The 12,951-nt window shown below is 41.2% G+C and overlaps 1 protein-coding gene across 5 annotated transcripts in view; it reads right to left on the bottom strand.

Moving 5' to 3' along the window:
• The window catches only part of LOC120806163 (WD repeat-containing protein 7), a 123,528-nt gene that overhangs the window by 96,487 nt on the left and 14,090 nt on the right, over positions 1-12,951 (bottom strand). For all 5 annotated transcript variants that reach the window (XM_040156978.1, XM_040156982.1, XM_040156983.1 and 2 more), the window contains 6 exons: positions 12,240-12,387; positions 11,167-11,282; positions 10,799-10,931; positions 8,453-8,673; positions 6,523-6,718; positions 2,507-2,721 (listed from right to left, as the gene is read on the bottom strand). In XM_040156978.1, the coding sequence (XP_040012912.1) occupies positions 2,507-2,721; positions 6,523-6,718; positions 8,453-8,673; positions 10,799-10,931; positions 11,167-11,282; positions 12,240-12,387 (1,029 nt within the window). The remainder of the gene's footprint in view (positions 1-2,506; positions 2,722-6,522; positions 6,719-8,452; positions 8,674-10,798; positions 10,932-11,166; positions 11,283-12,239; positions 12,388-12,951) is intronic.

Raw genomic sequence — 12,951 nt, 5'->3', positions numbered from 1 at the left:
GGGCTAAGACTAAACCATACAGTGAAGCTATAAAACCAAAACCATGAGCTAAAAGAGGCTAAGAGGCTTCATAGAGCTGCAGAGTTAGTGAGAATTCCCTGTGGATTTAGAACTATGAACTACTACTTTGATCCATTGTTACAGTCAAACTGAAATTTGAATTCTCCTCACTTTTTGTATAAGGAAATATTAACTATGATGACACTAAAGCCATTTTTTCATTTTCAAGATGAGGAGAAAACACTTTTTGAACATATTTGGGGAAACAGTGTTTAAGCTACAAGTCTCTGGCTGGGCATTTCTTATGACAGTGGCTGACTGACTTCTAAGAGTTGGCATTGCTAGAAACGGTGGTGCACCACTGACTGGAGCATATCATAATCATATATCCTATATATGATCCTATATTGATACGAGGCCTTTTCTGTCTTTTTAACAACCACGGAGCATTGGTTATGTACTGTTGCAATCTGTCCCTTTGCAATACTGAACATGTCAGGCGAGCCGTTATTCTGTCAAGTTTGTATTCCATTCATGAAGTGGAATCTAGCAAGCTATTATGACTGTCTTCAAATTAAAAACAGAGCAATGAACTGTAAGTCCTTTCTGCAGCAGTGACTCACATCTCTTTAAATCTGAGCAGCTCTCTGGGATGTCAAGCTCAGAGAAAAAAAAACACTGCACTTTATATTTTGACATTTAAGATAGTTCATGCTTCCCTGGGAGACATCAGTGGTCCCTCACTCCCACTCTGTCTCTCTCACTCACACTCACTCACACACACACACACACACACACACACACACGGGTCTGTATTGTTGACCTTTGGTTTGTCTCCAGCAGCGTTTTAATTGGTCTGTGACTTCGGCAAGCTATCCGACCGATATGACCAGTTTGTGTGCGCGCGCGCACGTGTGTGTGTAAGAGGTACTGTGTGTGAAAGTTTTTTGATGAATGAGACAAGAAAGCCAAAGAAGGAGAAAAGACAAAATATGAGGAGGAAGAGGAGGGGACATCTGAACTTCACAGATCTGAATGAATTCAAACTCAACATTAGATGTCAATAGAGTGACAACACTTGACAAAACCTTGCTAACTGGTTATGTCATTTGTTATTTTTTGGGGTTTTTTGTAAGTCAGATTTCAATTCAGAACAGTATGTAGGCATACGCAAAAAATGGTACTTTTACTTTTGTACAACAAACCAACCACAGAACAACCCCCAGGACCACACTAGACTGTGGCTGGAAAACTAGGACTATGACTAAAGCTTCTTTGGTTTCCTTCACACGTGTGGTTTGGTTCCTTTGGTACAGACAAAATAAAAAAATTGTTCCGGTACTAACGAACCAAGAGGTGTAAACATAAATTCACATGGACAGAGAGGCAACTCATTGATTGGAAAGTTTTGGTGGTGTCATCATGCATCATCAGTGCTCAATGGACCTTCGGTGGAAAATCTAATCGGGATGACAGACAGCAAGTCATGCTGCAGTTAACTGAACCACATGCATTCATTTATCCTCTCTGGTGTCACAAAGAGCTCAGGACCAAACAACTTATTACGAGAATTAATAGTCGAGATTGCAACTGTTACATACAGGTAGAGACGGGGCAAACGAGAGGCATCTTGTATTCTAATATTATCGCTACGTTTCACTCACTTTTTATGAGGAACTGACAAAATACACAACATACCTCTGTCTAACAGCTTTTTACTCTCTGATATATCAGGCAAAAACTCTGCACGCACATGCTAACACAAATGTATGTTACCTTGGTTACCCACTTTGACAGTTCCACAATCAGCAGATGGATTTAAATGTAGTTTGCCTTTTCGAATTCATGCTTACATCACTAATCTACTCTCACACGTGGTCTTGTACTGGTTGTTTAGTCAGCTTTCATGCCGGCCTTACACGACCAAGGTCAGTGTTCATTTGAAACAAACCAAACAAGTTAGGTGTGTCCACATACTAAATTAACATAGTGAACATGGTAAACATGTTAACATTGTTTTCGTGAACAAGTTAGCATGACCAGATAGATTCAAAAGATAGATTTGATAGATATGATCGACAGATCAATCGATTGAAAGATATAGAGTATCCACTTCCATGCCATATAAGATGCTTTGGATTCGGCTACATTTCTCTTTGGTAAGCTAGCCCGGTTGTTAGTGTCGTTGCCTAGGCAATGCACGTCCATGAATTATTTATTTTTTTTGGGGGGGGGGGCCTTCTGAAGGAGCACCGAAGGGGAGGGTGTATTTTTTTTGCTGTTGAGGTAAAAATATCAACAGTCTCTCTCCAGAATCGCTGACTCTTCCTTTAAGCCAGCAGCGGAGTTAGTCACAGAGCCGAATTGATGTCTGTGTAAAAGGGAGAGCCAGCACGGCGGGACACATGTCGACGCTGTTGTGTTACACGTCATGCCTCTTGTTCCATCATGCTGGCATAAAAGGCAATATAGCAGGATCTCTGTTTAAAAAGGGCTTGCATAGTACCTTGTCAGCGTTGTCTGCAGCCAGCAAGTTGGTGGCGAGTGTCTGCAGTTTGTGCTGGGCCATGTTCTTCAGTGCTGCCAGACTGCGGCGAGTCATCGCCTGCTTCAGGTTCACCGCAGAGTGGCTTAGAGCGTCCACGGTGGCCGGAGCCAGCTCATCACAGGCGTTCAGGATCTCTACTGCCGTTATACCCATCACACAGCGGTCCAAAGCTCCTGAAAACACAAACGAGTAAACAAACTGTCTTGCACCTATGGTACAGGCATACTTTACACCAATATAATGACAAGAAACTGACACTTAGGTCCAGAGAAAGTTAACTACACAGCTACTGCCCAGATTGACATTTCATTTATTGTAGATGGTTCCCAGACATTCAGATTAGATGTACTGATCATATTCCTGCTAGAAAGAGGATGACCTCTTTCCATTTTGGACACTCCTCGACCTTTCCTAGCACCACCCTCTGGCTAAAATATCAGCTTTGCTCATGATGTCTCATATCTCAACTACTAACGAGATTAGGCTTGGATAATATAACCTAAAATCTATGTATGTCACAATATATTTTGACATTCACTTGGATAAAAATAAATGCAACAATGACATTTTTTTTAATATATCAGTGCATTTTGTTTCCTTCTTGCATTGGTCGTCTGATTCAACACGGTAAGACCAGCTGGAGATTCTGGACAGGATCGGACTGTTGATTGGTCGGTCGGTCGGTCGGAAATATTATTCTCGACGATGTGGAAAACTGTCTTTGTTTTCACAATTTCAAAAAACAAAACATATAATACAATATAAAGCCAAAAGTATCTGGACACCCCTGGCCCCTTTGTAATAATGAATCTTAAAAAAAAAAAAAAAAAAATCTTAAAGCTACAGCATGGAGTAATATTTTAGATTGGGAAGGCCCTTTCCGGTTTCAACATGACAATGCCCCACTGCACAAAGCCAGGTCCATAAAGAAATGGTTTCCCCAGTTTGGTGTGGAAGAACTTGCCTGCACACAGGCCTGATCTAAACCAATTCCAACTATGAAAGCTTGTGTCACTTTTTGTCAAGTAAACACTACAAATACAGCATTCACGTTACAAAGTTATCCACCAGGGATGTGTGCTTTCATGTATTTGATTGGCGAACGAAGCGCCTTGCCAGATGACGTCACACTGCATCGCTGAAAAAGTTAAGCCTGGTTCAATTCTCTGGCCAGAGCCCCCTGTGCTGCCACCACCACTGCATCAACAGATCGGCTGCATTCAAATAAACACGTGAGCTGCATTTTCTTCAGCCCAGGGTTAAGATCAGTCCGAACATGGCGTTATGACTCAACATCAGTCTACATACTTTTGGCCATATAGTGTAACAGGGTAAGCAGAGTTCAAGAGGACTAGCTTTATCTCAGCCTCTGTCTGTCTGTGCTTTTTCTCTCTCTCTCTTCATTCCTATCCCACACTTTCTCTCTGCTTCTAGCAATCTCTCTCATCTTGTCCCTGCACTCTCCTTCCATTTATATCAATCTTCTCAACTCTCTGTCACATCAGCTCCCACTCAGTTTATCTCAATGCACAGTATCATCATCTATTGTCCCCTGAATATGATTCAGGTCACAGACAATACCCCTCTGACTTCACCAATTCTCTGCTCTTCCTTTACAGAAAGAGAGAAAGGTTTAGAGAGACATCATTAGTTCCAGACAGAGCTGACATCAGTATTGGCTCTGGTATCGAGTGAGAGGAGAAGTGGGAACAGTATACCTGTGTGTGTGTATGGTTGTGTGTGTGTGTGTGTGTGTGTGTGTGTGTGTGTGTGTGTGTGTGTGTGTGTGTGTGTGTGTGTGTGTGTGTGTGTGTGTGTGTGAATGAGAGAGAAAGAGAGGCAAAGGGCCTGCGAGCCATGGACCTATTACATGTCCAATGCCTGACTTCACACACACCTTCCTTAATTTCACACTTAGCTACCCTGCAATCTCCCAGCACTACAGATCATTCAGGTCACCAACACAAACACGTTTGCAACACACCAACACACCAACACACCAACACACACACACACGCACACACCTGGTCTTTTCCAGTGGCTAGTCATCATTCAAGCTAATGTTACCTCTATGTTGTGCCACATACATGTTTACTTAAAATTATTTTATCATGGTTAGAAATAGATGGAGGGTAGAGGGCACAGAAGAGGAAAGAGAGGAATGAGGTTTAAAGGAGTACTTCGACATTTCAACTTTTTGTTCTAAGAGTGGGATGAGAAGATCAATATGAATCTCATGTCTGTGTATTAAGTACAGAGATGATGTCAGGATGTGGTTGGCCTAACCAGGGCTTAGGTTAGGTTAGCCTGGACAGAACCAGGCTAGCTGTTTATTTATTTATTTTTAAATACCTGTACTTAGCAAAACCTCTAAAGCTCACTATCTGGCACATTGTATTTCATTTGTTTAATCCATACACAAACAGAAATGTAACAAACCACTTTTTGTGCTTCAAGGAGGAGATATGTGATGGAACTCTTTGCTTATCCTAACATGCTCACTATGAGCATGTTAGCATGCTGATGTTAAACAGGTATAACGTTCACCATGTTCAGCGTCTTAGTTTAGCGCGGTAGCATGCTAACATTTGCCGATTAGCACTAACCACAAAGTACAGCTGAGAATAATGGGAATGTCATTAGTTTGGCAGATACAAACCAAAGTACTGAAAAAAATTGAAATCTTGACCTGCCGATGGCGCTATTACAATTTACATGAATGTCTGTATCAAATATCATGGCAACTCATCCAATAGTCGTTGAGACATTTCACTCTAAATCACAAATGTCAACTGCATGAGTCAAAACTTTGACAGGTTGATTACACGAGAGGAAAAGTCAGGGGATCAAGTTAAGTTATTAAGATTTATCCTCTGGGCACCATGAATATCTGTACAAAAAGTCATGACAATCCATTATTAGTTAAGATATTCAGTCTAGACCAAAGTGGTGGACAAACTGACCGCTAAAAATAACCTTACCATAGTGCTGTGGAAGAATTAAACCCCAGGAAGTATTACTCACTAGCTTATATAAAACAGTGAACTTCCCATTCATAATTTTATGCATTGTAATCAGATTAAATGCATCATCTATCGAAAAAATATGAAATGCATGAAACTGTCAAAGTAGAGTATCAGTCAGGAAACATTATGCAGAGTGGCAAGCGATCTGAAGGTGAAGATTTTATGGTGATTAATTGATTTCAAACTGATTTCATGCAGCAGATGCTTGTGAATTTTGCTTTTTGTAATTAATCAAAACTCAAATTTACTGTTACAGCAGCTGATAAAAGCACAGAACAGTCAGTGTGGTTTTGGTGATTTGCTGGTGAAACCATCTAATAAAACTGGACTAAATTTCCTTGCAAAGTTTTTAAAATTATGACCAGCATTTTGATGACCATATTTCCAACATGTAGCAGGTTGTACATGATCTAGAAGCAGTGAACATGTAGGGGTTCATACTTGTTTTAACAATCATGAAAAATGTGTTTTTATTCCCCAAATGTGATGGAAAGAAGTCCCAGTGCTGTCTGAGTTGGTTGCAGAGGTTCAAGGACAACCTGCTGGTCATCAAACTTAGCACTCAGGGAGCTCTTTTTACCTTTGGTACAGCTGAAAACAGCAACCGTCCTGAGGTTAAAGATGGAATTCTGAAAGCAAATTAACCTTCTTCAGTCGAAAGGCTGGGAGAAAGATTTACAAACTGAACTGGAATTTCAGTTGAATTTGCAAAGGATATTTTAGGACATTTTACACCCTCCTCTGCTGTAAATAAATCTGAAATTTGTGGGCTTTGATTGTGTTGGGGACATTTAGGAGTTCATTGCCAGCCCACCTCAACATTGGGGAAAAAGTTGATGATAGCAGCACTTCCACATGATAAATAATTTAACTTGTGGCAGTGATTCAACGTTTAACCAACTCACTGCTTAAGAGGGCCCGTCCTCTACCGGGTCACCCATTTCTCACCTGTATCCATCTGCCAGACGTAGACGGAGCCGTCAGAGCATCCCACCACCAGGTAGTCATCTGCCGGACGCCACTTGATGACCTGGATGGGAAAGAGGTGTCGCGACGCCAGCATGATACACTTCCTCTCCCTGAGACTCAGCAGGCCGACAGAATGGTCGCTGGCCACCGAGCAGACGCAGTGCTGCACCCGCGTCTGCAGAGGAAACACATCAGATTATACGATAATCCCAAACTACAGTACCTGAGGACACAATGGAAGGTCACTGACAGGTTAGTGGGACACAAGGAAGTTGGGGTTCAATAGCATTTTATCAAATCTAAATCTGGCATTGAATCCGCTTCAAAACTTTAAAGCCCCTATGTGCAGAAAAATATACGACTCTGGTGCCCTCTAGTGGAAGTATAAAAACTGTACCACACAGGTACAGTTCACGTTGCTTTAAATCACATAAAAATTCATCACATCGTGGCTTTAAGTAACAAATTTTATACTGTATCTCAATATCTAAGAATTAAAACAAAAAATGGAAACTCAACAAATCTCTACACTTACAGCAACTACCTGAATGTTTTGTATATTACTATAAGACAGTAAAAAGAAAAGATATAAAAGTTTTAAAAAGCAAACAATAAAAAACACAGGAAAAAAAATGATGTGAAAACATATTTCTTTCAGCCAGAGTTCAACGAGTCACAGTGTTTTACCACCCTGGAACTGGATCCAAAGTGAAAGTGGATATGAGAACACAACCCCTATCATGAGGAAGCTTCAGAGGTCTGTTGCCATGTTGCTCTAGTTCAAGGATACACACAATACGTTTTGGGGAGGAACACTAAATGTAAACATAACTTCGTTTGTTTACAAGAAAGCTCCACAGGGCACCTTTAACTGAAGTCTCTACAATGGCAAACAAGTCCTTCCAAATTAGAACTAAAAGTTTCATAAAACGAAGGTTTTTCACTGATTCCCATCTGAATCTGAAAACGCTTCCATTACTCCATACTACATTTCCCTGAGTGGTCCACAGTGATGTGAAGTCTTATTCAAAAGGAAAAGGAGCAGCTGCCCCAGATGTTTCTCCGGCAGCATTCCAGTTGCCAAAGTTTTATTTCTGCGCTTCTTAAAAAAAGCCTTCATGGACTCTACATCATTTTTAGCAGCAGCTGATATTTTAGATTTGAGAAACATTAACTCACTACTAATACTACAACTTGCTGCACATGTTCAGTAGACCAGCTATTTACTGTATCAAGGTACTGATGTAGCATTTGCATTGGCAATAACTGAGAGACTGAAACTGGATGTCAGTCTCAGAGCATGCCAAATTAATTTTTTAATATTTTCAAAACTTAGAAACTTTATGGTTTCGTTGATTTTCCAAAAGTGAACTGACAGAAAATAATCCAGTTTTTTGTTTAAACCATGCATTTGATAGGTCAGTCATCGTAGTCCCACTCCAACAACGCAACCGCGTTAACCTGATTTCCATGGCAACAACACAGTTCTGATCATTATGCCTTAAAGTCATTTAAAGACAGTTTGTAAGTCCCCTCAGTGTTTTCATTTGGTGTGATGGGTGACTGTGTGTGTGTGTGTTGTCAACATTTGAGCACAACACAAAGTCATTAAAGTTACATCCACAGTAACAATGACATCAACCCCGTAACATTTAAATCTAACATCAGAAATAAAACACATCACTCCTTTTCAGTAAGTTCAACATAAACAAATGCAACAGACAACAAACTGAGCAAAAAAAAACCTAGGCAAAGAAAAACAAACAATACGAGATTGAACATTAAAAGGAGAAAAGAAACTATAAAGAGAGTATGACAACTAGTGGGTTGTCTTGTCTGTGACACGAGAAAGAAAAAAAAGAAGGCAGCTAAGAAACAAACACATTGAGCTATCTGTCCGAGGTCTTACGCTGCAGTTTTCGGGGGGGATGATGAGCTGGGTGATCTCGCCTCCATGGACACAGAAGATGTGCTTCATATCTCCGGTGAAAATGTCCCAGACGATGACAGAGAAGTCCACTCCTCCGGATACCAGCGAGCGCTGGTCATAGCGGGGGGAGATCTGGTACGGATATAGGACGCATGTCACCTTGTTCCGGTGACCTCGCAAGGTACGATGGGGCGGCCAGCCTGCAGGACAGACGGACACATCGCTTAGAATGGACCTGAGACAGATACTGGGGATGGATGACGGGATGAACAAAACTGGAGTTGTTAAGTGCCAGAATTTTTTTATTTTTTTAACAGATTTAGCCCTTAAGTTTGAAAGCAGTTAACGGGTGTTAACGAGTGTCCATAGAATGTTTTGAATGTGGCTGAACCCACAGCAGAATTTTAAACGTCGACCTCTAACACCAGTTCCCTCGAATATTTGGGAGGGACTTCACTCAACATGAACCAGCGTCTTTATTTTATTTTGCTTGTGGTTCCTGACTTGTCTTTACTGTCTGACTTGAAATGATGAGTTGAATGAATTCACGGCTGTTTGCTCACTAAACTCGTCAGATTGGAAGAAAAGTAAAAAGCAAGCTTCCCAGTATGCATGCTTTGGGGGCTAATATGTCCAGAGACTCTTTTTTCATGTGGTTTGAAGGAAACAGATCACAAAATTCACAAAATTCACCTCAAGTTATTGTTGCTCTCTGACAATTTTACCAATGCTAACCACGATGACCATTAGTATCCACTTCTGGTGTTACCCCCATATACACATCTTCTTTAACAAGGTCACTGGGAGCAGCCTGACGTGTTTCTTTGTACTGACTCTGATATTAAAGTGGCTGCAGCAGCAGTAGCAGTCACAGCTGTATGGTCTTTGTGGCAAATTAAGAAGCGACTCTTCAAACTGAGAACATGTAACTGGAAAGCAAAAGTGACAGTAATGTTTTTCAGTGTGATTGAACTGCTTCTGTTCTTCTCTAAAGCTGAGTGAATTTAGCTCAGGTTGTTTTACATTTTAACAAGTCATGAGCTGACTTTGAGAAAATTACTCAAGCTTAGCTCAGTCAACTGGCATTTTTAAGGCCGTAAGGGAATATACATTTAGGTACATAAGTATTTGGACAGTGACACAATTTCCGTAGTTTTGCCCCTGTGTAATGACACAATGGATTTGACAGATGGAGCAACGCAAGAGTTTTCTCAAGGCATAGAAATGGAATATTCTTCAAAGGCCAAGTCAGTCACCTGACCTCAACCACATTGACCATGCTTTTCACTTGCTGAAGACAAAACTGAGAGCAGAAAGACCCACACACAAGCAGCAACTGAAGGCAGCTGCAGTAGCGGCCTGGCAAAGCATCTCAAGGGAGGAAACTCAGCATTTGGTGTTGTCAGTGGGTTCCAGACTTCAGGCAGTCATTGACTGCAAAGGATTTTCATCCAAGTATTAAAAATAATCCTTTTATTTATATATTATGTTTGTCCAATTACTTTTGAGCCCCTGAAAATTAAGGATTATATATTAAAAATTGATGTTTTTCCTAAACATTTAATGCGATATTTTTGTTAAACCCCTTGAACTAAAGTTGAAAGTCTACACTTCAATCACATCTTGATGGCTTCGTTTCAAATCCATTGTGTTGGTGTACAGTGGCTGAATTGTAAAAATTGAGGGACTGTCCAAATACTTATGGACCTAACTGTACGTTTTTAAGTTGAACTAGCTTACAAGGTTTTACAACGTACATGTCAAGGCTCATGTTTTACCTGTAAGGCTCATGTTCAGACCCTTGGATCAACATCAGATTTGCACACAGACAAAGAAATAAAAAGTGTGCATCCTAGTCCTAGTTCAGTGATAAAATCCTAACCCACTGCAGAGCCTCTCTCTCCTACAGGGCTCGCACTGGCGCCATCAGCCCAAGTGTTGATCAACAGCGACAGCGGCCGCCTTCACTAACATTCATTACCGGAGCAGAGAGCACAGGAGCAGTAAACAGAAACAAGTTCTGCCCTTTTCCATCAGCATTCTCTATTTCCATCACAGTTCCAGTTTAGTTTTTTGAGAAAGAAAAGTCTGTACCCTCTCATACTGTTCTTCTTTGTGTCCCTCTGTCCCTCATCTTTAACGATTAGGGGACGGGCCTAGTTTTTAAAAAAGTACTGACTCACTGTGAAGAAATCAGATGGTTACCTTTGTTTATGATTTGATTTTCACAGCCATCTTTTCCCACCTAAAAAAGGTTTTAATGATGATAAGGCTTCTACTGTCTCGTCCCTGGACATTCTTCCCGTCCCTGGGTCCCTGCCTCACCTCTCCGGAGCATGTGCTCCCCCTGCAGCAGCTGAACGATGGCGGTCTGAGTGGCAGGAACCAGGATGATGCTGCCATCTTCTCTCCCACACACCAGTCGACCCTGAGAGGGGATGTATACGCTCGCCGTCACCTGGGGAAGAAAACACACACAAAAAAAACAGCACTATAACTTAATCAGTCAAACCTGAGTGGGCTGCAATAAGGAGCCAGAACTGATGTTTTATGTTGGACTTGACTGTAATGCCTGTCGCGGTTTTGAATCTTTGAAATAATAAATGCAAACCAAATTGCAAATTGCAGTCTTCAAACATCACATTTTTGGTCAAGGAATAAAGATGTAAGTGTTACGCTGTCTGGGTTCAAACCTTGATGGGTTCTTCTTTGCCAGGCAGGACACTGAGCTGGTCGATGATCCCAGCAGACAGAGGGGTCAACTTATCAAACGCCTCCTGGAGACTGATGGTGGATGACACCTGCAGCTCTGCAGAGAGAAGCCCGAGTCAAGTCTCACATAAAGACTTCAATTAAATAAAACATCAACTTAAGGCAGAGAAAAAGAGCAGAGGTATTACTGCCTAGAGCAAATGCCATATATTAATGAGCTGTTGTTCAGGCCTTCATCTACTAAGTAAATGGATCACACAGTGAGATACATGAAAATCTGGGTGGTGTGTCACCTCATCTTAACAATTTCCGGGGGGGGGGGGGGCTTAAAATGGGCTGGAAGAAAAAGGTCAAAGTACTGTTTTTTTTCTTTTTGGTTTCATCAATCGATGAAAAAAAAAAGTAAAATTTAAGTGACGTGTTGTCAATTTGCACTGGAGGCCAGTCAAAAAAGGTGTTCTTTTACCTAACAATTTTTACTACATAAAGCAGCCCTGTAGAAAACAAAGAACAGAAATTCTATTGACTTTACATGTCATTATCGTCATTACATACATTGGCCACTAGATGTCACTCAGCCTGTGTGTTTCACCACCACTGTCTCAAGAAATTTATTTCTCCACCTGCTTCATACAAACACTCTCAACCCTAAAAAAAACTTACTCCTAAACGAAAACTCTTTTCCTTCTTTTTTTATGTTGAATGGATATTGTATATGTTGTATAATGTTACTTGTAGTTTTCTTTTTTTTACATATTTTTCAGGTACAGTTTGTTTCTTTAACCCTTTTTAAATTTTCATAATTATTAAGAGGGAATACAGAACACAAGCAGTTGGTTGTTATCAGTTTTCTTTTTGCTCTTTTGAACTTTTTTTTGTGTGACTATTTTTGTGTAACTAGCACTTGGATCATTGGTAATAGGAAAGAATCATAGCTCTGTATTATAATCCTCTGCAAGTGCGGACTGTGTGTTCTTGCGGTTGATTCGGACCAACAGCCTGACGACCCTCCTCGGGCGAAATGATCGCGCCATGTGAGTCAAGGTCTCCTTACCAGCGGCGGACGACAGAGGCTGCAGAGGCGAGATGTTGGGGATGCTCCACAGGGACAGTCTGCCCGCTGAGTCTCCCTGGATCAGAAGCTTGTGGAAGGGCTCCCGTCGGCCAAAGAAGAAGCGAGTCACAGGGGGACAGATTAGGAGCTAGTGGATGGCGGCAAAAAAAAAAAAAAAAAAGTCGTCAACAACTGAAAACCTGAAGCCAAAAAGCCATCAGAGCACTCTCATTCTCTGTAGGGATTATGATGTTTTCTTCCCCAAAGACTACTAGACTAAAAAGATGGAAAGTAAACAACAACTGCTCATACAAAATAATACCCAAATGTAACCATTTATGACCAAATATTTAATCTACTTCAATGCCTCACCTAAATCTGTCTATCTTCAGAGCTTAAACACAAGTGGCTTTCATAACGTGACATCACCAGTCACATGACTTTCACCATATTTGTCCCTTCAGTGTCTCCAGGAGGAGTGGATCAGGTTTCTTCCACACTAGCTACCACTGTCTATCAACAGGTGAGTTTCCCGTTTTGCTCGGTTCAACAGCACTGGGAGGTGAAAATGTCCGTCCACTGAGGGAAATCATGGACAAAATCAAGAGCCATAGACATGGAGAGTTGTGCCAAATCTATCACTCTGGATGCATGAGAGCCTGACGGGTGTAAACATGAGGTGGGAAACTCACTCTGGCTCTGCTATGAGAGT

Source organism: Xiphias gladius, chromosome 20 (genome assembly GCF_016859285.1).
Source record: "Xiphias gladius isolate SHS-SW01 ecotype Sanya breed wild chromosome 20, ASM1685928v1, whole genome shotgun sequence".
Lineage (NCBI taxonomy): Eukaryota > Metazoa > Chordata > Actinopteri > Istiophoriformes > Xiphiidae > Xiphias > Xiphias gladius.
The sequence above is the reverse complement of the archived record's forward strand: the minus strand, read 5'-3'. Positions and strand labels throughout refer to the sequence as shown.